The sequence below is a fragment of the Xenopus tropicalis genome, chromosome 1, assembly GCF_000004195.4.
Source record: "Xenopus tropicalis strain Nigerian chromosome 1, UCB_Xtro_10.0, whole genome shotgun sequence".
In the NCBI taxonomy this organism is placed as follows: Eukaryota; Metazoa; Chordata; class Amphibia; order Anura; family Pipidae; genus Xenopus; species Xenopus tropicalis.
Window position 1 is genome coordinate 211,211,016 of NC_030677.2, and position 27,167 is coordinate 211,238,182.

Here is a 27,167-nt window from a genome sequence, read left to right on the forward strand (position 1 = left end):
GACTCTCCCTTACAGACTGCCCCTCAGTATTACCGTATGGGGGGGCCGGCCCCCCGCTAGGGACTCTCCCTTACAGACTGCCCCTCGGTATTACTGTATGGGGCGCCGCCCCCCCGCTAGCGACTCTCCCTTACAGACTGCCCCTCGGTATTACTGTATGGGGCGCCGCCCCCCCGCTAGCGACTCTCCCTTACAGACTGCCCCTCAGTATTACTGTATGGGGCTCCGGCCCCCCGCTAGCGACTCTCCCTTACAGACTGCCCCTCGGTATTACTGCATGGGGGGCCGGCCCCCCGCTAGTGACTCTCCCTTACAGACTGCCCCTTGGTATTACTGTATGGGGGGCCGCCCCCCCGCTAGCGACTCTCCCTTACAGACTGCCCCTCGGTATTACTGCATGGGGGGCTGGCCCCTCGCTAGCGACTTTCCCTTACAGACTGCCCCTCGGTATTACCGTATGGGGGGCCGGCCCCTCGCTAGTGACTCTCCCTTACAGACTGCCCCTTGGTATTACTGCATGGGGGCCGGCCCCCCGCTAGTGACTCTCCCTTACAGACTGCCCTTGGTATTACCGTATGGGGGGCCGGCCCCACGCTAGGGACTCTCCCTTACAGACTGCCCCTCAGTATTACCGTATGGGGGGCTGGCCCCTCGCTAGCGACTTTCCCTTACAGACTGCCCCTCGGTATTACCGTATGGGGGGCCGGCCCCTCGCTAGTGACTCTCCCTTACAGACTGCCCCTTGGTATTACTGCATGGGGGCCGGCCCCCCGCTAGTGACTCTCCCTTACAGACTGCCCTTGGTATTACCGTATGGGGGGCCGGCCCCACGCTAGGGACTCTCCCTTACAGACTGCCCCTCAGTATTACCGTATGGGGGGGCCGGCCCCCCGCTAGGGACTCTCCCTTACAGACTGCCCCTCGGTATTACCGTATGGGGGGCCGGCCCCTCGCTAGTGACTCTCCCTTACAGACTGCCCCTTGGTATTACTGCATGGGGGGCTGGCCCCCCGCTAGTGACTCTCCCTTACAGACTGCCCCTTGGTATTACTGTATGGGGGGCCGGCCCCACGCTAGGGACTCTCCCTTACAGACTGCCCCTCAGTATTACCGTATGGGGGGGCCGGCCCCCCGCTAGGGACTCTCCCTTACAGACTGCCCCTCGGTATTACCGTACGGGGTGCCAAACTTTGTTTGGAATTTCAGCAGTTATCTGGTTGCTAGGGTCCAATTTACCTTAGCAACCCTAAGGGTGGTTTGAGTGAGAGACTGATATATGAATAGGGGAGGGACCTGAGTAAAAATATAAGGAATAAAAAATTAACAAAACTGGAGCCTCACAGAGTAAAAGGTTTTGGCTGCCGGGAAAGCTGGAAAGAGGCAGAAAAAGATGTTAAATTATAAAAAAAAATAAAGACCAATTGAAAAGTTGCTGGGAATTTTCCATTCTATAACCTACTAAAAGCGAACTTGGAAGGTGAACCCTCCCATTATAGGTTCTGTCTTCCTTCATCTCTGTGATGCAGGGCAGCTGGGAATCACCAACCAACCGGCAGCAGGTAAGTACCGAGGCGCGGTTAGGGCTGCACGTGGCACCTATAGTGGCACAATAGGAACGTGGGACTGGGGCTTCCCCTTATGCACCGCACAGCCGCCCCCCCCCAAATATTTGAAAGCTGAACAAGGTTCAGTTAAAGATGTTTCCCTTTAAAATTAACTACACAGCGAGTGATTTTCTGGGACAATTTGCAGTTCGGTCTTGATTTACTTTTTGTGGTTTTTGAATAATTTAGCTTTTTGTTCACCGGCTCCCCAGTTTGGCATTTCAGCTGTATTTGGTTGCTAGGGTCCAACCTGGCAACCAGGCAGTGGTTTCAATGAGACACTGGACAATGAATAAGAAAGGGGCTGAATAGAAAGATAAGGAATAAAAAGTAACAATAAACCAGTAGCCTCACAGAGCAATAGCTTATTGGCTGCCGGGGTCAGTGACCCCCCCCCCGCCCCCCTTCCAATTAAAAAGTTGCTAAGAACGAGTCACCTTATAACATAGTAGAAAGTTAACGTAAGGCGTAACTGCCCCTGTAAAGGCAACAAATTATTTGATGATGTTACCCAGGGGGCTTCTCGGGGCACATCTGCAATTTACTTATCATGAGATATTTGCGTGTTTAGGCCGCCGGTACCAGGCTTTTGGCTCTACTGAGAATCTGGGTTAAACAAGCGCCCAGAGGGGGTCAGTGCCTAAAGCCAACCCAGCGGTATAAAGCTGCTAATAATCACACAAACCAATTAATATAGGGTCGGAGACCCATTCTGTCACTTTGTGCCAATTTAGGTTTTTGGGGTTAACATTCCCTTTATACGATTAGTTTAAGGACCTCAAAGTCACATGTCCACCCTAACTCTTCTGACTTGAACTAAATGGGCGGAGCTCCCAGCGGGGGCTATTTTGGGCCGGACCTTCTGCTTCGGGAACCACTCACCCTTGGTGGCGCCTCGAGTGATTCTTATAGTAATCGGCCAAAAGTCTCTGAGATCAGGCACGGCCGGTGCTCCATGGGGATAAGGGGGGGGGCTTTGAGTAAACCTGTAGAGAGTGACATTCGGAGACAATTTGCAATTGGTCTTCATTTTTTATTACTGGTAGTTTTTTTTTTATTTCATTTTCAGTTCAGCAGCTCTGCAGTTCGGAGTTTTAGCTGCAATCTAGTAGCTAGGGTCCTTGTTACCTTAGCAACCAAGGAGTGATTTAGACTGGTATATGAATAAGAGGCCTGAGTACACAATAAAACTGGAGCCTCACAGAGCAATAGGGTTTGGCTGCCGGGGTCAGTGACCCCCATTTGAAAGCTGGAAAGGGGCAGAAGAAAAAGGCAAATAATTCAAAAATAATAAATAATGAAGACCAATTGAAAAGTTGCTTAGAAGTGGCCATTCTGTTACATACTAAAAGTTAACCTCCCCTTTAAAGGACCTCTCCTTTCTTCCTGTGTCTCTTGGTTACGATTCTGCCAGGGGGGCCGGCCCACTTATCCCGAGGGAGGAGCCAACTCCTAATGCTCTGAAAAGTACAATGCTATTGGTTTGTGACAGAGATCAGAAATACAAAGTTTCCCAGGAACCAGCTTCTTCCACTACCTGGGTCTCTCCCGACACGGGATCCTTCAGGCACTCCGATTGGTTTGTTGCCCTTTGCTGGGTGTTGGCCGAGGGGCCAGACTGACAGATTACACAGAACCGGCATTTGGGTTTATTGTAGATTTAATATACAGTGCCATTAGAATCCTTTACATTTAAAAAAATGCTAAAACCGGGCCCAGACGCCGGACCCGAAAGAATAAAGAGCTTTTTTTTCCTTTTTTTTTTTTCAACTTTGCCAATAACGTTAACGACAGTTTTTCACCGCAATGACTTCACACAAACGAGTAGTCGCCGCGCACGTACACGCAATATTCCCCCCAGACTTTCACGGAAAATCTGGTTCTGTCCGATTGGTGGGAAACACTCTGCAGTCTGTGTAGCGACACCAATGAGAGGCCTCCGAGCCCTCGGCTGCCACTTGCCCGAGGCAAGAATAAAAATCCAAGGGTAAGTTAAAAAAGGTTTTTAGGTTGATATGAAGGGGGCGGCGGCTGAGAGTGGAATGGCTGATGGGAAATACAGAGGAGCCTGTATAATGGATCCCAAGCAGGGGGATCTGGCAACAGAACAACAAAAATAAATGGCGAGTTCTGCTCTCAAAATCATTAAATAAAAAAAAAAAAAAACTGTTGGCGAGAACGGTAAAAACGGAGGAAGTGACAGGGTAAAAAGCTCGGACTTAAGATTTGGCCGACGGACGACTTCCGGATAGAAACGGGGAATAAAGGAGAAACTTTCTCTTCTGGTTCAGGTGAGAGAAAAGGAGGTGGAGCAGAGGGTCCCATTTAGCTCCACAGGCCTGCGTAGTTGCCATGGAGACCGGTAGGTAAGGGCCCCCCTGCCACAAAGAGTTTGGTTCCGGAGGAGTCGTAACAGTGAGTGTAAACGGCGTTGGGGCAGCAGTCGATGTCGGAGAAGTAATTCATCCACATCTCATTGTGATTCTGGGAAAGAGAGAAAGTTACAGGTAAATACAGCAAGCCCCGCCCCCTTCAGGGTAACCGCCCTCTCTCCTGGGTATTACAGGCCAAATGCGGGATAATATGGGCTTCCCCCCGGGGATAAAGACAGGGAATAAATGACCAGAACATCTCAGTGACAAAAGGTCAAGAAAGATCCCCTTCATTTGGTGAGACTGCCGACCAATCAGAACCTCCCATGTGTACCCAGCGTGGGGGGGGGAATCAAAAAAGAAGAGGACCAGACGCTGAAAGCATGGGTAAAATTACCACTCACACTCTGGGGGCGTATCAACCTACTGAAAATGGTCTCTCCCCAAACTCCTATATATATTCCATGCCACACCATACCCCCTCCCACGCTCACTATTCCGCAAACTCAACACCCTAATAATACCATATGTATGGGCAAACAAAACACCGCGTATCTCCTGGCAACGCCTAGCAGCACCACTGCAACAAGGAGGCCTGGCTCTCCCACACTTTTTCTTTTACTACCTGGCTTCCCAGATATCATATTTACACTGGCAGTTCTGCCCCAATCCGTACAACCCCAACATGGCCCTGCATGCCTCCCTCCTTAACTCCATGGAGGGTCTGGGCAACTTCCCCTACAGACATATTACTGACGGAGGTGCTCTACCCGACTCACTCAAAACCCCTCACAAAGCTTGGGCAGTGGCACTCAAACTCCTAGGCCACCCACTCCCACATCTATCTCCCCACATGGCCCTATGGGGTAACTCCCTACTCCCCCACCTCAAGAACCTACCTGACTTTACAATCTGGCCCAAACTAGGGATCAAAAAATTAGGCGACTTAGTCCAAGGTGCACAATTCCCTTCACACCAAGAACTGCGAAGAAAAGCACCCCAAGTGCACCTACATCTATTTAGATACTTACAGCTCAGACACGCCTTTCAGGCGCAGTTCCAAACGCTAACCCCAACCCTGGTCTCACTGGACCTAGAAGCAACACTATACCAACCCCAAACCAAAAAGCTCCTATCTAGAATATATACCCACCTTCTGGCAACTAATGTCAAACCCTTCGAACGTGCATACAACCTGTGGACCACCGCTATTCCCAGCTTAACACTAGAGCACTGGGAGGAAACAACAGAAACCTGTTATGAATTCCTTATCTCCATACGGGACAGGTTGATCCAATACAAGGTCCTGCACCAACTATATATTACACCCACAAAACTCCACCGGTTCGGCAAAGCGCCTGACGATTGCTGCCCCAGGTGCAAATCCCCCCGAGCGGACTTTATTCACCTAATCTGGAGCTGCCCCCCCATAGCGCAGTTCTGGACTGCTGTGATGGACACTATCTCAACAGTGCTAGCGCTACCCAATGTCATCAATCCCACAACCTGTCTCCTAGGCACGGTGGAGGATATGCTCCCCACCAATGCAGCCAGAATAAGATTTAGATCCCTTACATTCTACGCCAAAAAAGCCATTATAATGAGATGGATGGGCAACAGTGTACCCACGCTCGAACTCTGGCAACAACTCGTCAACGCCGCCCTACCCCTTATAAAACTTACCTATGAGACCAGGGGGGCACACGGAAAATTTGAAAAAATCTGGGCCACGTGGTGTGAATCAAATGGGCCCCTCACCCCTTAAAAGAACCGCGTCCGTATTAACACCTTGCAACAAAACTGTACTCATGATAACAAAGCTGTTTAACCAACTTGTATTGTGTAAAGTAACCAACCACTCATATCCATATATGTAACCTGTTTGTTTATGTTAACATTTTATTTCACTATCAATAAAAAGAAAAATAAACCTTTAAAAAAAAAAAAAGAAGAGGACGAGACAAGGTAGAAGCTGAAGGGAAACGAGACATAGGCAGCAGAACATAAAAGAGAGAGAAGGGGGGGGGAGACAAAGGAGGGAGAAAAGGATGAGAGGAGCAAAGAGAGGGGGGTGAGAGGGACAGACAATATGGGGGGGGGGGGGGGGGGGAAGAGACAGAAAGAAATAGTGTGAGTAAAGGTCCCCATACACTAAGATCCGCTCGCTTGGCGACGTCAGGCCAGATATGGGTCGGCCAGGCCGCTCGTTCCTGCCCATACACGGGCCCATTAGCTGCTGAATCGCTCCAAGGGGCCCATATCGGCAGCTTCTATCGGCCCGAGAGACCCAGAGTGCGAGAGAGGGAGAGAGACCCAGAGTGCGAGAGAGGGAGAGAGGGAGAGAGACCCAGAGTGCGAGAGAGGGAGAGAGACCCAGAGTGCGAGAGAGGGAGAGAGACCCAGAGTGCGAGAGAGGGAGAGAGGGAGAGAGACCCAGAGTGCGAGAGAGGGAGAGAGACCCAGAGTGCGAGAGAGGGAGAGAGACCCAGAGTGCGAGAGAGGGAGAGAGGGAGAGAGACCCAGAGTGCGAGAGAGGGAGAGAGACCCAGAGTGCGAGAGAGGGAGAGAGACCCAGAGTGCGAGAGAGGGAGAGAGGGAGAGAGACCCAGAGTGCGAGAGAGGGAGAGAGACCCAGAGTGCGAGAGAGGGAGAGAGACCCAGAGTGCGAGAGAGGGAGAGAGACCCAGAGTGCGAGAGAGGGAGAGAGACCCAGAGTGCGAGAGAGGGAGAGAGACCCAGAGTGCGAGAGAGGGAGAGAGACCCAGAGTGCGAGAGAGGGAGAGAGACCCAGAGTGCGAGAGAGGGAGAGAGACCCAGAGTGCGAGAGAGGGAGAGAGACCCAGAGTGCGAGAGAGGCAGAGAGACATATTGGGCAGTGAATAGTAAGTGGCACAATAAAGGGTAAGTAAACCAGAGAGCGCCCCCTACCAGCCAGCCTTTCCCGGTGCTGAGCTTCAGCAAATCCCCTTTGTACTTGGAATTCCGGCAACTTCCCGTCGAATCTTCCAGAAACCTTTGCGCTCGGATGTCATAAAAGAGCAGCGCCCCCTGGCCGGTTCCCACGGTGACGATGTGTTCGTAGAAACTGACGGAGCGAATCCCTGCAAGGCAAGCAGAGCCGGGGAGCCAATGAGTGAGGGGAAGCAGCGAGGGCTCTTGCTGAACTACACCGGGCACAATGGCACTCACCGCTGCCCTGCTCCCGGCAGTACACAGACTTGGCACACTGGGGCGGCTGCCGCGGGTCCAGGAAGGAGACGTGGGCCTGGGAGCCGACAGCGTAGAGCGACCACTCCAGCCCGTAGGCCAGGCACACGTTCTCCCGGCAGTACGGCAGCTTGGTGGAGAGCAGCTGGGGGCACAGGGAGGAACCAATCAGAAACCTACATGCTGCTGGCGCTGAACTACAACTCACGGGACCCAGTGCAGGGAGCCCAGGGGCATTGTGGGCCAGTGAGGGGGAGGAGCTTACTGTACCTTGGCGAGTGTCAGTTCTGCTTTCCAGAGGTGGAAGAAGCCGTCGAGAGACACGGCCCCCAGTTCCTGCAGGAAAAAACCTCACAGTTAATGGCTCTGCCAGTGTACCAATCTACCCCCCAACTGTACCTGCCCCCCCCAACTGTACCCGCCCCCCCACCCACTGTACCCTCCGCCCCCCCAACCGTATCCCGCCCCCCCACCCACTGTACCCTCCGCCCCCCAACTCTACCCGTCCTCCCACCCAACTTTACCCGTCCTCCCACCCAACTCTACCCGTCCTCCCACCCAACTCTACCCGTCCTCCCACCCAACATCACTCCCAGTGCCAATCATGCCCAACATTCAGTAGAGGCCTCCCAGCCAATCACTGACCTTGTTCTTGCTGTTGAAGGCCAGAGCCCGCACCTTACAGTTGACGGGATTGCTGCTCTCCTTGGGGATGTCCTTCAGGGCTTTGTGGGAGATGTGGGCATAGACGGGCACGCGGGAGAGGCCATGCTGGAAGTCGCTCTTACTCAGAATCTCCTCGGTCATTTCCCACAGAGCCATGGAGCCGTCCCGGGAGCCTGCAGTACCCGCCGGGGAGACACCTTTAGCCAGTGGAGCAGGGGGCACAGAGGGCATTTAAAAGGGCTATTGTCCTCACTTGCACAACCCAAGGGTGGCAATGTGCCCCCTGCAGCTACTAAAGTGCCAGTTGTACTAGAGAGGCATAACCTGCCCGCACTGTGCCAGGGGCAGCAAGGGACACACCCACTTTCTGTACCAGTCAAACTCCGAACCATTGGGCACAGGCACACACACACAGCCCATATACCCTGGCACAGACACACACAGCCCATATACCCTGGCACAGACACACACACAGCCCATATACCCTGGCACAGACACACACACACAGCCCATATACCCTGGCACAGACACACACACACACACAGCCCATATACCCTGGCACAGATACACACACACACAGCCCATATACCCTGGCACAGATACACACACACACAGCCCATATACCCTGCACAGACACACACACACAGCCCATATACCCTGGCACAGACACACACACACAGCCCATATACCCTGGCACAGACACACACACACAGCCCATATACCCTGGCACAGACACACACACACACACAGCCCATATACCCTGGCACAGACACACACACACACACAGCCCATATACCCTGGCACAGACACACACACACACACAGCCCATATACCCTGGCACAGACACACACACACACACAGCCCATATACCCTGGCACAGACACACACACACACAGCCCATATACCCTGGCACAGACACACACACACACACAGCCCATATACCCTGGCACAGACACACACACACACACAGCCCATATACCCTGGCACAGACACACACACACACACAGCCCATATACCCTGGCACAGACACACACACACACACACAGCCCATATACCCTGGCACAGACACACACACACACACAGCCCATATACCCTGGCACAGACACACACACACACACACAGCCCATATACCCTGGCACAGACACACACACACACACACAGCCCATATACCCTGGCACAGACACACACACACACAGCCCATATACCCTGGCACAGACACACACACACAGCCCATATACCCTGGCACAGACACACACACACAGCCCATATACCCTGGCACAGACACACACACACACACAGCCCATATACCCTGGCACAGACACACACACAGCCCATATACCCTGGCACAGACACACACACAGCCCATATACCCTGGCACAGACACACACACAGCCCATATACCCTGGCACAGACACACACACACACACAGCCCATATACCCTGGCACAGACACACACACACAGCCCATATACCCTGGCACAGACACACACACACACAGCCCATATACCCTGGCACAGACACACACACACAGCCCATATACCCTGGCACAGACACACACACACAGCCCATATACCCTGGCACAGACACACACACACAGCCCATATACCCTGGCACAGACACACACACACAGCCCATATACCCTGGCACAGACACACACACACACACAGCCCATATACCCTGGCACAGACACACACACACACAGCCCATATACCCTGGCACAGACACACACACACAGCCCATATACCCTGGCACAGACACACACACACAGCCCATATACCCTGGCACAGACACACACACACAGCCCATATACCCTGGCACAGACACACACACACACACAGCCCATATACCCTGGCACAGACACACACACAGCCCATATACCCTGGCACAGACACACACACACACACAGCCCATATACCCTGGCACAGACACACACACACAGCCCATATACCCTGGCACAGACACACACACACAGCCCATATACCCTGGCTCAGACACACACACACAGCCCATATACCCTGGCACAGACACACACACAGCCCATATACCCTGGCACAGACACACACACACACAGCCCATATACCCTGGCACAGACACACACACACAGCCCATATACCCTGGCACAGACACACACACACACAGCCCATATACCCTGGCACAGACACACACACACACAGCCCATATACCCTGGCACAGACACACACAGCCCATATACCCTGGCACAGACACACACACACAGCCCATATACCCTGGCACAGACACACACACACACACAGCCCATATACCCTGGCACAGACACACACACACACAGCCCATATACCCTGGCACAGGCACACACACAGCCCATATACCCTGGCACAGACACACACACACAGCCCATATACCCTGGCACAGACACACACACACACACACACAGCCCATATACCCTGGCACAGACACACACACACAGCCCATATACCCTGGCACAGACACACACACACACAGCCCATATACCCTGGCACAGGCACACACACACAGCCCATATACCCTGGCACAGACACACACACACAGCCCATATACCCTGGCACAGACACACACACACAGCCCATATACCTTGGCACAGACACACACACACACAGCCTATATACCCTGGCACAGACACACACACAGCCCATATACCCTGGCACAGACACACACACAGCCCATATACCCAGGCACAGACACACACACACACACAGCCCATATACCCTGGCACAGGCACACACACACAGCCCATATACCCTGGCACAGGCACACACACACAGCCCATATACCCTGGCACAGGCACACACAGCCAGCCCATATACCCTGGCACAGACACACACACACAGCCCATATACCCTGGCACAGACACACACACACACAGCCCATATACCCTGGCACAGACACACACACAGCCCATATACCCTGGCACACACACACAGCCCATATACCCTGGCACAGACACACACACACACACAGCCCATATACCCTGGCACAGACACACACACAAGCCCATATACCCTGGCACAGACACACACACAGCCCATATACCCTGGCACAGACACACACACACACACACACACACACAGCCCATATACCCTGGCCACAGACACACACACACACACAGCCCATATTACCCTGGCACAGACACACACACACAGCCCATATACCCTGGCACAGACACACACACACAGCCCATATACCCTGGCACAGACACACACACACAGCCCATATACCCTGGCACAGACACACACACACAGCCCATATACCCTGGCACAGACACACACAGCCCATATACCCTGGCACAGACACACACACACAGCCCATATACCCTGGCACAGACACACACACACACAGCCCATATACCCTGGCACAGACACACACACACACAGCCCATATACCCTGGCACAGACACACACACACAGCCCATATACCCTGGCACAGACACACACACACACAGCCCATATACCCTGGCACAGACACACACACACAGCCCATATACCCTGGCACAGACACACACACACACACACAGCCCATATACCCTGGCACAGACACACACACACACACACACACACACACACAGCCCATATACCCTGGCCCTGGCACAGACACAGACACACACACACAGCCCATATACCCTGGCACAGACACACACACACAGCCCATATACCCTGGCACAGACACACACACACAGCCCATATACCCTGGCACAGACACACACAGCCCATATACCCTGGCACAGGACACACACACACACAGCCCATATACCCTGGCACAGACACACACACACAGCCCATATACCCTGGCACAGACACACACACACACACACACACAGCCCATATACCCTGGCACAGACACAGCCCATATACCCTGGCACAGACACACACACACAGCCCATATACCCTGGGCACAGACACACACACAGCCCATATACCCTGGCACAGACACACACAGCCATACCTGGCACAGACAACACACAGCCATATACCCTGGCACAGACACACCACACACAGCCCATATACCCTGGCACAGACACACACACACACAGCCCATATACCCTGGCACAGACACACACCACACACACACAGCCCATATACCCTGGCACAGACACACACACACAGCCCATATACCCTGGCACAGACACACACACACAGCCCATATACCCTGGCACAGACACACACACACACACAGCCCATATACCCTGGCACAGACACACACACACACAGCCCATATACCCTGGCACAGACACACACACACACACAGCCCATATACCCTGGCACAGACACACACACACAGCCCATATACCCTGGCACAGACACACACACACACACAGCCCATATACCCTGGCACAGACACACACACACACAGCCCATATACCCTGGCACAGACACACACACACACACAGCCCATATACCCTGGCACAGACACACACACACAGCCCATATACCCTGGCACAGACACACACACACACACACACAGCCCATATACCCTGGCACAGACACACACACACACAGCCCATATACCCTGGCACAGACACACACACACACACAGCCCATATACCCTGGCACAGACACACACACACACACACACACACAGCCCATATACCCTGGCACAGACACACACACACAGCCCATATACCCTGGCACAGACACACACACACACAGCCCATATACCCTGGCACAGACACACACACACACAGCCCATATACCCTGGCACAGACACACACACACAGCCCATATACCCTGGCACAGACACACACACACACAGCCCATATACCCTGGCACAGACACACACACACACAGCCCATATACCCTGGCACAGACACACACACACAGCCCATATACCCTGGCCACAGACACACACACACACACACAGCCCATATACCCTGGCACAGACACACCACACACACACACAGCCCATATACCCTGGCACAGACACACACACACACACACACACAGCCCATATACCCTGGCACAGACACACACAGCCCATATACCCTGGCACAGACACCACACACACACAGCCCATATACCCTGGCACAGACACACACACACACAGCCCAATATACCCTGGCACAGACACACACACACACAGCCCATATACCCTGGCACAGACACACACACACACAGCCATATACCCTGGCACAGACACACACACACAGCCCATATACCCTGGCACAGACACACACACACACACAGCCCATATACCCTGGCACAGACCACACACACACACAGCCCATATACCCTGGCACAGACACACACACACACAGCCCATATACCCTGGCACAGACACACACAGCCCATATACCCTGGCACAGACACACACACACACAGCCCATATACCCTGGCACAGACACACACACACACAGCCCATATACCCTGGCACAGACACACACACAGCCCATATACCCTGGCACAGACACACACACACACAGCCCATATACCCTGGCACAGACACACACACACACAGCCCATATACCCTGGCACAGACACACACACACAGCCCATATACCCTGGCACAGACACACACACACAGCCCATATACCCTGGCACAGACACACACAGCCCATATACCCTGGCACAGACACACACAGCCCATATACCCTGGCACAGACACACACAGCCCATATACCCTGGCACAGACACACACAGACACACACACACAGCCCATATACCCTGGCACAGACACACACAGCCCATATACCCTGGCACAGACACACACACACACACACACACACAGACACACACCACACACACCATATACCCTGGCACAGACACACACACAGCCCATATACCCTGGCACAGACACACACACACACACACCATATACCCTGGCACAGACACACACACACACACACACACACACACACACACACACAGCCCATATACCCTGGCACAGACACACACACACAGCCCATATACCCTGGCACAGACACACACACACACACAGCCCATATACCCTGGCACAGACACACACACACACACAGCCCATATACCCTGGCACAGACACACACACAGCCCATATACCCTGGCACAGACACACACACACACACAGCCCATATACCCTGGCACAGACACACACACACACACACACACAGCCCATATACCCTGGCACAGACACACACACACAGCCCATATACCCTGGCACAGGCACAGGCACAGACACACACACACACACACACACACACACACACACACACACACACACACACACACACACACACACACACAGCCCATATACCCTGGCACAGACACACACACACAGCCCATATACCCTGGCACAGACACACAGCCCATATACCCTGGCACAGACACACACACACAGCCCATATACCCTGGCACAGACACACACACACAGCCCATATACCCTGGCACAGACACACACACACAGCCCATATACCCTGGCACAGACACACACACACAGCCCATATACCCTGGCACAGACACACACACACAGCCCATATACCCTGGCACAGACACACACGCACACAGCCCATATACCCTGGCACAGACACACACACACACACAGCCCATATACCCTGGCACAGACACACACACACACAGCCCATATACCCTGGCACAGACACACACAGCCCATATACCCTGGCACAGACACACACACAGCCCATATACCCTGGCACAGACACACACACACACACAGCCCATATACCCTGGCACAGACACACACACACAGCCCATATACCCTGGCACAGACACACACACACACACACAGCCCATATACCCTGGCACAGACACACACACACACAGCCCATATACCCTGGCACAGACACACACACACAGCCCATATACCCTGGCACAGGCACAGGCACAGGCACAGACACAGACACACACACACACACACACACACACACACACACACACACACACACACACACACACACACACACACACACACACACACACACACACACACACACACACACACACACACACACACACACACACACACACACACACACACACACACACACACACACACACACACACACACACACACACACACACAGCCCATATACCCTGGCACAGACACACACACACAGCCCATATACCCTGGCACAGACACACAGCCCATATACCCTGGCACAGACACACACACACAGCCCATATACCCTGGCACAGACACACACACACAGCCCATATACCCTGGCACAGACACACACACACAGCCCATATACCCTGGCACAGACACACACACACAGCCCATATACCCTGGCACAGACACACACACACAGCCCATATACCCTGGCACAGACACACACGCACACACAGCCCATATACCCTGGCACAGACACACACACACACACAGCCCATATACCCTGGCACAGACACACACACACACAGCCCATATACCCTGGCACAGACACACACAGCCCATATACCCTGGCACAGACACACACACACACAGCCCATATACCCTGGCACAGACACACACACACACAGCCCATATACCTGGCACAGACACACACACAGCCCATATACCCTGGCACAGACACACACACACACAGCCCATATACCCTGGCACAGACACACACACACACAGCCCATATACCCTGGCACAGACACACACACACACAGCCCATATACCCTGGCACAGACACACACACACAGCCCATATACCCTGGCACAGACACACACAGCCCATATACCCTGGCACAGACACACACAGACACACACACACAGCCCATATACCCTGGCACAGACACACACAGCCCATATACCCTGGCACAGACACACACACACACACACACACACACACACACAGACACACACACACACACCATATACCCTGGCACAGACACACACACAGCCCATATACCCTGGCACAGACACACACACACACACACACACCATATACCCTGGCACAGACACACACACACACAGCCCATATACCCTGACACACACACACACACACAGCCCATATACCCTGGCACAGACACACACACACACACAGCCCATATACCCTGGCACAGACACACACACACAGCCCATATACCCTGGCACAGACACACACACACACACAGCCCATATACCCTGGCACAGGCACAGACACAGGCACAGACAGACAGACAGACAGACAGACAGACAGACAGACAGACAGACAGACAGACAGACAGACAGACAGACAGACAGACAGACAGACACACACACACACACACACACAGCCCATATACCCTGGCACAGACACACACACACAGCCCATATACCCTGGCACAGACACACAGCCCATATACCCTGGCACAGACACACACGCACACAGCCCATATACCCTGGCACAGACACACACACAGCCCATATACCCTGGCACAGACACACACAGCCCATATACCCTGGCACAGACACACACACAGCCCATATACCCTGGCACAGACACACACACACACAGCCCATATACCCTGGCACAGACACACACACAGCCCATATACCCTGGCACAGACACACACACAGCCCATATACCCTGGCACAGACACACACACAGCCCATATACCCTGGCACAGACACACACACAGCCCATATACCCTGGCACAGACACACACACAGCCCATATACCCTGGCACAGACACACACACAGCCCATATACCCTGGCACAGACACATTCATGCTAACCCCGCCCACCTGTCACTGCCACACATACCTGCTAGCCCCGCCCACCTGTCACTGCCACACATTCCTGCTAGCCCTGCCCAACTGTCACTGCCACACATTCCTGCTAGCCCCGCCCACCTGTCACTGCTGTTGCTACACATTCCTGCTGGTCCCGCCCCTGCCTAATCCTAAGGAACAGGAAGTGCTCTGTGCAAAGGTCAGTTGCCATGGTTACATGCCAGTCACATTGCCCCCCCCCCCCGATTGTTTCCCACCACAGACCCCCTGGGGGGCACCTTACCTGACACAGCCATGGTGTCACTGATCCAGGCGATAGAGAAGATCCAGTCATTGTGCCCACCCTGGGGGAACACAAACACGGGTTTAGCAATGGTCCATGTTGCCACGGGGGGGGGGGGGTGTAGCTTTAGGGGCGGCACTGGGGCATCAGACACATGTGGGGGGGGCACAATCACATGTACCAACCCCCAACTGGGCTCCTAAGATTGGGTACAATCACCGACCCCCCCCCGCAGAACTTACATCCCCCACGCAGACAGGGTCCAGTGTCGGCAGTCTGTACACGGCAATGCTGTTTGGGTTGTCCCCTCCGGTCGCCAGTAACGTCCTCGAAGGGTTAATCTCAATGGCGTGAATCCCGCAGCTCTGATGGCTCCCGCTGAGCGGCTCCCGGTCCTTCAGGATCGGAATCTTCGTTATCTGCCCCGTCTGTACGTCCACTACGAACAACTGCAACGCAGCAAAGCCCCCCTTAGTCACTGCCCTGGGTACCCCCAAACTATAGCAGGGTGACTGTTACCCCAATGTTTCTATATATCTGTAACCTTGTTATGGGCTAAGGGGGCCCAGCCTGAAGGCCAGTTAGGGGGGGATTTGGGGTGAGTGCTTATTTGTGCCCTGGGTACCCCTGGAACTATATCGGGGTGACTGTTACCCCAATGTTTCTATATATCTGTAACCTTGTTATGGGCTAAGGGGGCCCAGGCTGAAGGCCAGTTAGGGGGGGATTTGGGGTGAGTGCTTATTTGTGCCCTGGGTACCCCTGGAACTATAGCGGGGTGACTGTTACCCCAATGTTTCTATATATCTGTAACCTTGTTATGGGCTAAGGGGGCCCAGCCTGAAGGCCAGTTAGGGGGGGATTTGGGGTGAGTGCTTATTTGTGCCCTGGGTACCCCTGGAACTATAGCGGGGTGACTGTTACCCCAATGTTTCTATATATCTGTAACCTTGTTATGGGCTAAGGGGGCCCAGCCTGAAGGCCAGTTAGGGGGGGATTTGGGGTGAGTGCTTATTTGTGCCCTGGGTACCCCTGGAACTATAGCGGGGTGTTACCCCAATGTTTCTATATATCTGTAACCTTGTTATGGGCTAAGGGGGCCCAGCCTGAAGGCCAGTTAGGGGGGGATTTGGGGTGAGTGCTTATTTGTGCCCTGGGTACCCCTGGAACTATAGCAGGGTGACTGTTACCCCAATGTTTCTATATATCTGTAACCTTGTTATGGGCTAAGGGGGCCCAGCCTGAAGGCCAGTTAGGGGGGGATTTGGGGTGAGTGCTTATTTGTGCCCTGGGTACCCCTGGAACTATATCGGGGTGACTGTTACCCCAATGTTTCTATATATCTGTAACCTTGTTATGGGCTAAGGGGGCCCAGCCTGAAGGCCAGTTGGGGGGGATTTGGGGTGAGTGCTTATTTGTGCCCTGGGTACCCCTGGAACTATAGCAGGGTGACTGTTACCCCAATGTTTCCCCTAGTGGGTGGCTGTTACCCCAATGTTTCACCTAGTGGGTGACTGTTACCCCAATGTTTCACCTAGTGGGTGACTGTTACCCCAATGTTTCCCCTAGTGGGTGGCTGTTACCCCAATGTTTCACCTAGTGGGTGGCTGTTACCCCAATGTTTCCCCTAGTGGGTGACTGTTACCCCAATGTTTCCCCAGACTCACGGTGTTGCACTTGGTGCCGCACACCACTTGCCGGTGGTTTAACCACTGAGAGGCGAAGACTTTATTGAGGGTCCCCAGGTGGAACTCCCTCTCGGAGAGAATGCCGGGGAGAGTGCAAGCTGCGTGGCCGCGTAACAGACGAAGGTAACTGGAGTCATTGTGAGGCTTCAGCTCTCTGGACTTCAGGTAGAACACAAGCGATTTCTTCTCCGGGGGGAGCCTCTTGCGTTTATGGGCCGAGTGATCCCAGTCCGACTAACGGGGGGAGAAACCAAGAGTTAATGAGGGTAACGAGCAGTGGGGGCAGCCAGGCACACAGGGAGCAGCCTCGGGACTGGAGTCTGACACCCAGCGGTACTGATGGGCCGGGAGTGATACAGAAGTCTCTAGTAGGCTCCGCCCCTGATCAATAATAAACTGAACCCAAATTTAAAGGGTAAGACAGGGGCCTTATATGATAATAGGGAGGGATTGGGAAATATGGGTACAGACTTGGGTGCTGTCGGTGCCAAAGAGTAAGCTACTAAAGGTGCCAGGGGGCAATATGGGTGGTGGGTTGTGGCACTGTCTACAGAGGTGCCAGGGGGCAATATGGGTGGTGGCTTGTGGCACTGCCTACAGAGGTGCCAGGGGGCAATATGGGTGGTGGCTTGTGGCACTGCCTACAGAGGTGCCAGGGGGCAATATGGGTGGTGGCTTGTGGCACTGCCTACAGAGGTGCCAGGGGGCAATATGGGTGGTGGCTTGTGGCACTGCCTACAGAGGTGCCAGGGGGCAATATGGGTGGTGGCTTGTGGCACTGCCTACAGAGGTGCCAGGGGGCAATATGGGTGGTGGCTTGTGGCACTGCCTACAGAGGTGCCAGGGGCAATATGGGTGGTGGCTTGTGGCACTGCCTACAGAGGTGCCAGGGGGCAATATGGGTGGTGGCTTGTGGCACTGCCTACAGAGGTGCCAGGGGGCAATATGGGTGGTGGCTTGTGGCACTGCCTACAGAGATGGAAGTTACAGGTTCCTGACCCCTGGAGCTGCAACTGCTATCAACTGTGGCTTCTCTGATTGGCTGCCGGACCCACAAACCCACAGGCAGTAAATGAGTTTTGCTCTCTCTGTACCCAGCCCGGGCACTGCCCAGCAGCAGTCTCGTCACTGCCCACCCAGCACTCAGTTAATGGAGGAGAATTAGATGCCAGTCACTGCCACCCATGCCGGAGCCACGGCATCTGCCTTCACTTACTGATAGGGATGCTGAGCGCCAGCCTGTACCCAGGGGCAGCAAGGGGCACTACACACGCACCGAGCAAGGTGGGGATGTTCATGGGGGTCTCTAGCTGAGGTGGCAAACGGCTAAGTTAAGTCTGGGTCCCTAAAGTTAAAAAAATATCCCCATACCCACTGTCCCACCTCTCCCTTCTATAGAGATTCCCAAGCAGGCACAGTGCCCCCACCCCCCCCCAGGCATATCATATTGAGTTCAGCCCCGCCCCCTGATACCTTGTGTGTATCCAGCCTTCCACTTACCTGCACTGCAGCCCCGCCCCCTGATACCTTGTGTGTATCCAGCCTTCCACTTACCTGCACTGCAGCCCCGCCCCCTGATACCTTGTGTGTATCCAGCCTTCCACTTACCTGCACTGCAGCCCCGCCCCCTGATACCTTGTGTGTATCCAGCCTTCCACTTACCTACCTGCACTGCAGCCCCGCCCCCTGATGCCTTGTGTGTATCCAGCCTCCCACTTACCTGCACTGCAGCCCCGCCCCCTGATACCTTGTGTGTATCCAGCCTCCCACTTACCTACCTGCACTGCAGCCCCGCCCCCTGATGCCTTGTGTGTATCCAGCCTCCCACTTACCTGCACTGCAGCCCCGCCCCCTGATACCTTGTGTGTATCCAGCCTCCCACTTACCTGCACTGCAGCCCCGCCCCCTGATACCTTGTGTGCTCCCCGGGGCCCCCCACACAGGCACCTACCTGCTCCCCTCAGCCCCCCACACAGGCACCTACCTGCTCCCCGGGGCCTCCCACACAGGCACCTACCTGCTCCCTGGGGCCCCCCCACACAGGCACCTACCTGCTCCCCGGGGGCACCCCACACAGGCACCTACCTGCTCCCCGGGGCCCCCCCACACAGGCACCTACCTGCTCCCCGGGGCCCCCCCACACAGGCACCTACCTGCTCCCCGGGGCCCCCCACACAGGCACCTACCTGCTCCCCGGGGCACCCCACACAGGCACCTACCTGCTCCCCGGGGCCCCCCCACACAGGCACCTACCTGCTCCCCGGGGCCCCCACACAGGCACCTACCTGCTCCCCTCAGCCCCCCACACAGGCACCTACCTGCTCCCCGGGGCCCCCCACACAGGCACCTACCTGCTCCCCGGGGCCCCCCACACAGGCACCTACCTGCTCCCCGGGGCCCCCCACACAGGCACCTACCTGCTCCCCGGGGCCCCCCACACAGGCACCTACCTGCTCCCCTCAGCCCCCCACACAGGCACCTACCTGCTCCCCGGGGCCCCCCCACACAGGCACCTACCTGCCCCCCTCAGCCCCCCCACACAGGCACCTACCTGCTCCCCGGGGCCCCCCACACAGGCACCTACCTGCTCCCCGGGGCCCCCCACACAGGCACCTACCTGCTCCCCGGGGCCCCCCACACAGGCACCTACCTGCTCCCCGGGGCCCCCCACACAGGCACCTACCTGCTCCCCGGGGCCCGTTCCAGGAGCCGCCCTCCGCTTCCTGCTAACTGCTCTCCGGGTCATGCTCCCCCCGGCACGACACCCACATGGAGAGGCTCCGGGCCGCCGCACAGCACATATAACGAGAAGTGAGTCGGAACCGGAACAGAACCAGCACGGCAGCCGCCTGACCTCTCACCTTTGCGCGCCGCTATGACGTAAGACTTTTTTTTTCCTCCCTAGAAGGTCCCTCCCACGTTTCCTTAGCAACCCAGTACGGGGACACAAAGGGGCGGAGCTAGGAGGGTTCCATAGTAACAAGCTGAGACGCCTGTCCTGGGCCGAACCAACTGCACAGCGGGGGTGGAAAGAGAAACATTGCTTTGAAGTTGTTTTTTTAATCAAATAAATTACATTTTTGTCTTATTTTATTGGTTTATTTCTATTCTTCCTCTCCTCCTCAGCATTAATGCAGGGAATCTCCCTCTGTACAACAGTGGTATGACCCAAGCCTGAAGCCTGGCCCTGAGTAGCCCTCAAGCCTTGGCTGTTATTTTCTTTCACTCAGCGCTTATTGCGGGTCAGTGCCGCCTCTACATCAATTCCTGTACTGACCATTTGAAAAATTGACATTTTTTTAAAGAATTTTCTTGCAGTGACTTTTCCGTGCGACTTTTATATAGTAAATAACAGATGAGTTTAGTTGAATTTGAAAAAATAAAACATGAAAGAGAAAGGATGGAGTTTTAGTAAATCTGCCCCGTGGCGTGAGCGGCGCACGTACAACTTTTTCTGTGAAATTTGTTTCACGCCAAATATTTGCAGCCGTTTAGCGAAAAAATGTGCCGATGGCAAAAAGGGTAACTTGGCTGCAAATCCATCGCTAGGGGTGAAACGCGTAGGAACCGAGGGGCTCAGCATTAAGGTGGCCATACACGTAAAGATCCGCTCACCTGCCGAGGGTTCTTATCACAATATCCCCACCTACTGGTGGGCACATACACCTACGGGTGGGCACATACACCTACTGGTGGGCACATACACCTGCGGGCAGGCGCATACACCTACGGGCGGGCGCATACACCTACTGGTGGGCACATACACCTGCGGGCGGGCGCATACACCTACGGGCGGGCGCATACACCTACTGGTGGGCACATACACCTACGGGCAGGCGCATACACCCCCGGGCATACACCTACGGGCGGGCACATACACCTGCGGGCAGGCGCATACACCTTCTGGTGGGCACATACACCTACGAGCGGGCACATACACCTGCGGGCGGGCGCATACACCCCCGGGCATACACCTACGGGCGGGAGCATACACCTGCGGGCAGGCGCATACACCTGCGGGCGGGCGCATACACCTGCGGGCGGGCGCATACACCTACGGGCGGGAGCATACACCTACGGGCGGGAGCATACACCTACGGGCGGGAGCATACACCTACGGGCGGGCGCATACACCTACGGGCGGGAGCATACACCTTCGGGCGGGCGCATACACCTACAGGTGGGTGATATCAGGGGAATTTAGGCTAATTCGGTTGTTTGGCCCTGGGCGCAGTCAGTTCGGGGAGCGCATCAACCAGCCAATGTGGTCCCCAATCCGACTGAATTGGATCCGCAGGCTGGAGATGTTCATGCTTCGTCGGCTGCTTCGTTATGCCTCTCCTTGCGACAGGCCCTTTTATAAGGTTGCGCCTGTGGGTGTGACGTCATTACGCACGGGGCGCAACCTTATAAAAGGGCCTGTCGCGCAGCGCAAGGAGAGGCATAACTGTCAGCGGGGGCCTCCGGCACCCACGGGAAGGGTGAGGTCAGGATCAAGGAGGAAGGCTGCTTCCAGCGAGTCCGAGCGAAGTACAGATGCAGGATAATCCTGCAAAAGGCAAAGGTCACTTGAGGCAGGCAGCAAGGTTCAAGGTCAGGAACAGGCAATAAAACAGCAACAGGAAGGCAGATGAGACAATTAGAGACCCAGGAACACAATAGGTAAATTGAGCTATACTCGGGCATTGAACCTGGGTCTCTGGCGTCCTTTTAAGTTTGAATTTGGCGCCATAGCGCGTGACGTCATCGCGCCGGCGTCCTTGGGCCCACGTGGAGTCCTGGGCGCCGCCATCTTGGATTCACCGCGCCGAGAAGGAAGACGCCGCCGCACACCGGGAGCAGGTAGGTAGCGCTTCGTGACAGTACCCCCCCCACGGGGGGCCACTGGACCACCAGGCCGCGGTTTCTGAGGGAATTGACCATGGAACGCCTTCACAAGACGAGGAGCATGTACATCAGAATCTTTCTCCCAGGAGCATTCCTCAGGGCCGAATCCCTTCCATTGGACGAGGTACTGGAGTGATCCCCTGGAGAGCCTAGAATCTAGAATTTTCTCAACTTCGTACTCTTGCTGACCATCCACGAGGACGGCAGAAGGAGGGGGCTGAGCAGAGGAGAATTGATTGAACACTACTGGCTTCAATAAGGAAACGTGGAACACGTTAGGAATCCGCATCTCTGGGGGAAGTTGTAGACGGACAGCCACTGGATTGATCACCTCAGAGATGGAGAAGGGACCCACAAATTTGGGACCCAGTTTCGGAGATGGTACCCTCAAGCGGATGTTCCTGGAAGAAAGCCAGACTTTATCACCGACCTTGTATGGAGGGGAAGGCTTTCTGCGACGATCAGCGAAGGTCTTGTGTACCAGGGAACTCTTCTCCAAATTAGACTTGGTGGCAGCCCAGATAACAGACATGTGAGCCGCCAGGTCATCTGCAGCAGGAACTTCGGAGAGGAGAAAGTCTTGAGGGAAGGCCAAAGGATGTTGACCATACACTGACAAGAAAGGAGATCTTCCAGTGGAGGAGTGACTGGCATTGTTGTGAGCGAATTCCGCCCATGGAAGTAAATCCGACCAGTCGTCTTGGCAAAGGGAAACATGGTTTCGCAGGAATTGTTCAAGAGCTTGGTTTACACGCTCTGCTGCCCCATTGGTCTGAGGGTGATAGGCTGAGGAGAACTGAAGAGATACTCCCAGAGACTTGCACAAGGAGCGCCAAAATCTGGAAACAAACTGGGACCCTCTTTCGGAGACAATTTCCACAGGGAAACCATGTAAACGAAAGATATGCTGTACGAAGAGATGAGCCAGTTCTACAGCCGAGGGGAGTTTCCTCAAGGGTATGAAGTGCGCCATCTTGCTGAAGCGGTCTATCACTACCCAAATGACAGTGTTACCACAGGAGGGCGGCAACTCCACAATAAAGTCCATACCCAAATGCGTCCATGGGCGAGAGGGTATTGGCAATGGATGCAGAAGACCGCAGGGTCGAGAGTGGCTGGCCTTAGTGGTGGCACATACTGTACAAGCTGCGACAAAGTCTCGGACATCCTTGCGGATGGTCGGCCACCAAACTAGGCGTCGAAGAAGCTCAAGGGTTTTTTCAGAACCAGGGTGGCCAGCTTGTTTGGAGCTATGAGTCTGCTGGAGAATGGGAATGCGTAACTCAGGAGGTACAAATGCCATTCCTATGGGAGTATCTGGAGGAGTGGCAGACTGGCTTAGCAAAATTTGTTCAGCGAATTGGGGTAATACAGAGGCAATGATCCGGGTAGGAGGAATGATAGGCTCTTGCTCTATAGGTAGACGATCTTCTGGGGAGAAACTTCGAGACAGGGCGTCTGCCTTCCGGTTCTTGGTCCCAGGATGATACGTCAGGACAAAATTGAAACGGGAGAAGAAAAGTGACCACCTCGCCTGACGGGGATTCTGTCTCTTGAGAGATTGTAGAAATTCTAAGTTCTTATGATCAGTGTAGATCGTGACCGGATGAGATGCTCCCTCTAAGAGGTGGCGCCATTCTTCAAGGGCGAGTTTGACAGCCAGGAGTTCTCGATTCCCAATGTCGTAGTTCTGCTCAGCGGAGGAAAACTTCTTGGAGAAGTATGCACATGGATGGAGCTTACCATCAGCAGAATGTCTCTGGGAAAGGATAGCACCTGCCCCTACGTCAGAGGCATCGACTTCAATGAAGAAGGGTAGGTGAGGCTCTGGGTGTCGAAGAACAGAGGCAGAAATTAAGGCATCCTTCAGGGACTGGAAGGCTTCTAGGGCCACAGGAGGCCAACAATTGGGTCTCCCTCCTTTGCGGATGAGGGAAAGGATAGGAGAAATGCGGGAAGAAAAGCCTTTAATGAATTGGCGGTAATAGTTCGCAAATCCTATAAACCTTTGGATTGCCTTAGTACTCTGGGGGAGTGGCCACTTCTGGATAGCAGATACTTTGGCAGGATCCATCTCGAAGCCCCTAGACGAGATAATGTAGCCCAGAAAGGAGATCTTTGGTACTTCGAAGGTGCATTTCTCCAACTTGGCGAAAAGAGAATTTTCTCTAAGACGGGAAAGAACTTCTTTGACTTGGGAGCGATGGGTTTCCAAATCTTGAGAGAAGATAAGGATGTCATCCAGGTACACGACAACAAACTTCCCCAGGAGATCCCGAAAAATATCGTTTACGAACTCCTGAAAGACGGCTGGAGCGTTGCAGAGGCCGAAGGGCATTACGAGGTACTCGTAATGCCCATCACGGGTATTGAAAGCCGTCTTCCATTCATCGCCCTCTCGGATCCTGATGAGATTATAAGCCCCGCAGAGATCCAACTTAGAGAAAATCTTGGCCCCTTTAAGTTGGTCGAAAAGTTCTGAAATAAGGGGTAAAGGGTATCTGTTTTTAACAGTTATTTTATTGAGACCCCGATAGTCAATACAGGGACGGAGTCCACCGTCCTTCTTTTTGACAAAGAAGAAGCCAGCTCCTGCTGGGGAGGTAGAAGGACGGATAAATCCACGCTGGAGGTTCTCGGAGATATACTCCTTCATGGCAGCCGTCTCTGCTGGGGATAAGAGATAGGTCCGCCCACCGGGTGGCATGGTTCCAGGAAGGAGATCGATAGGGCAGTCATACTGCCGATGCGGAGGAAGAAATTCTGCTGACTTTTTGCAAAAAACATCAGAGAAGTCCCTGTAGACGGAGGGCAGGGCTGAAAGACTCGTAGAGGAGACTGTAACCCGCTGGAGTGGCTGAGGAATTAAACAATGTCTTTGGCAGTACTGACTCCAACGGGAGATTTGACCAGACGACCAATCAATGGAGGGGTTATGGAGTCGTAACCACGGCAACCCCAGCACGACAGGAGAAGAAGGACATGGGATGATCGGGAATGACATCTTTTCCAGGTGTAGTGCTCCAATCTGGATGGATAGTTCACCGGTGGTTAAAGTGATGGTGTCCGTGGAGAGGGGTCTGTCATCAATGGCAAAGACCCGAATAGGAGGAGTCACTGGAAAGAGAGGAATGCCAACCTTTTTTGCGAATGCCCAGTCCATAAAGTTTCCTGCAGCTCCGGAATCAAGGAAGGCTGAGACTGGAATTGCCTGGGAGGACAACCGGATCTGCACAGGAACATGAAATTGGTGAGATTGTTCCGCTGACTTAGGAACAATACTACCAGCAAAAGAAACAACAGTCTTACTTGAAGCAGAAGTATTCCCCAGCTTGACAGGGCAGGAAACCGCTAAGTGGGATTGTCCGCCGCAGTACAGACATAGGCCGGAAAGGCGTCTCCGAAGCTTCTCTTGTGCAGACAGTCGAGCTTTCCCAAGTTGCATGGGTTCCTCCGAAGGGGAAGTGGTAAACTGCGGAGAAGACGGGGGTATCATAGGGTTCTGGAAGCGCGGAGCCAGGACTGGATGAGACTTTTTATTCCGCTCTTTATCAGCCTGATGTTCTTTAAGGCGAGTGTCCACCTTAATAGCGAGAGCAATCAAATCTTCAAGGGAGTCAGGTAGATCTCTGGATACCAGGTCATCCTTCAGACGGGACGATAGGCCTTGGTAGAAGACTGCCTTATAAGCCTCCTCATTCCAGGAAGTTTCCGCCATAAGGGTTCTAAAGTCTATGGCATACTCACTGGCACCGAGACTGCCCTGGCGGATTTGCAGCAGGCGTGAAGAGGCAGTAGCGACCCGACCAGGGGCATCAAAGATGGTTCTGAACATCCGTAGAA

The 27,167-nt window shown here is 54.2% G+C and overlaps 1 protein-coding gene across 2 annotated transcripts; it reads right to left on the minus strand.

Annotated features, from left to right (window-relative positions):
• Positions 1-3,246: 3,246 nt before the first annotated feature.
• dcaf12 (DDB1 and CUL4 associated factor 12) lies at positions 3,247-21,989 on the minus strand. 2 transcript variants are annotated; one of them, XM_031897039.1, is made up of 9 exons: positions 21,121-21,989; positions 18,417-18,671; positions 16,992-17,198; positions 16,750-16,810; positions 7,829-8,046; positions 7,454-7,519; positions 7,166-7,328; positions 6,905-7,077; positions 3,247-4,088 (listed from the first exon to the last, which is right to left on the minus strand). In XM_031897039.1, exons 1-9 carry the CDS (start codon positions 21,181-21,183, stop codon positions 3,930-3,932), a joined length of 1,365 nt encoding a protein of 454 aa, XP_031752899.1. In that variant the 5' UTR covers positions 21,184-21,989; the 3' UTR covers positions 3,247-3,929. The 2 variants fall into 2 exon arrangements, with proteins under 2 accessions (XP_031752899.1, NP_988998.1); NM_203667.1 differs by having other exon boundaries at positions 7,829-8,022; positions 21,121-21,289.
• Between the last annotated feature and the right edge of the window lie 5,178 nt (positions 21,990-27,167).

Excerpts from the sequence above, each read along its gene's own strand:
- dcaf12 (XM_031897039.1), bottom strand. The coding sequence starts at position 21,183 with ATGACCCGGAGAGCAGTTAGCAGGAAGCGGAGGGCGGCTCCTGGAACG. Across the intron at positions 18,672-21,120 it reads GAACGGGCCCCGGGGAGCAG|TCGGACTGGGATCACTCGGC; the intron begins GTAGGTGCCTGT and ends TCCCCCCGTTAG. Across the intron at positions 4,089-6,904 it reads GCACCGGGAAAGGCTGGCTG|AATCACAATGAGATGTGGAT; the intron begins GTAGGGGGCGCT and ends TCTCTTTCCCAG.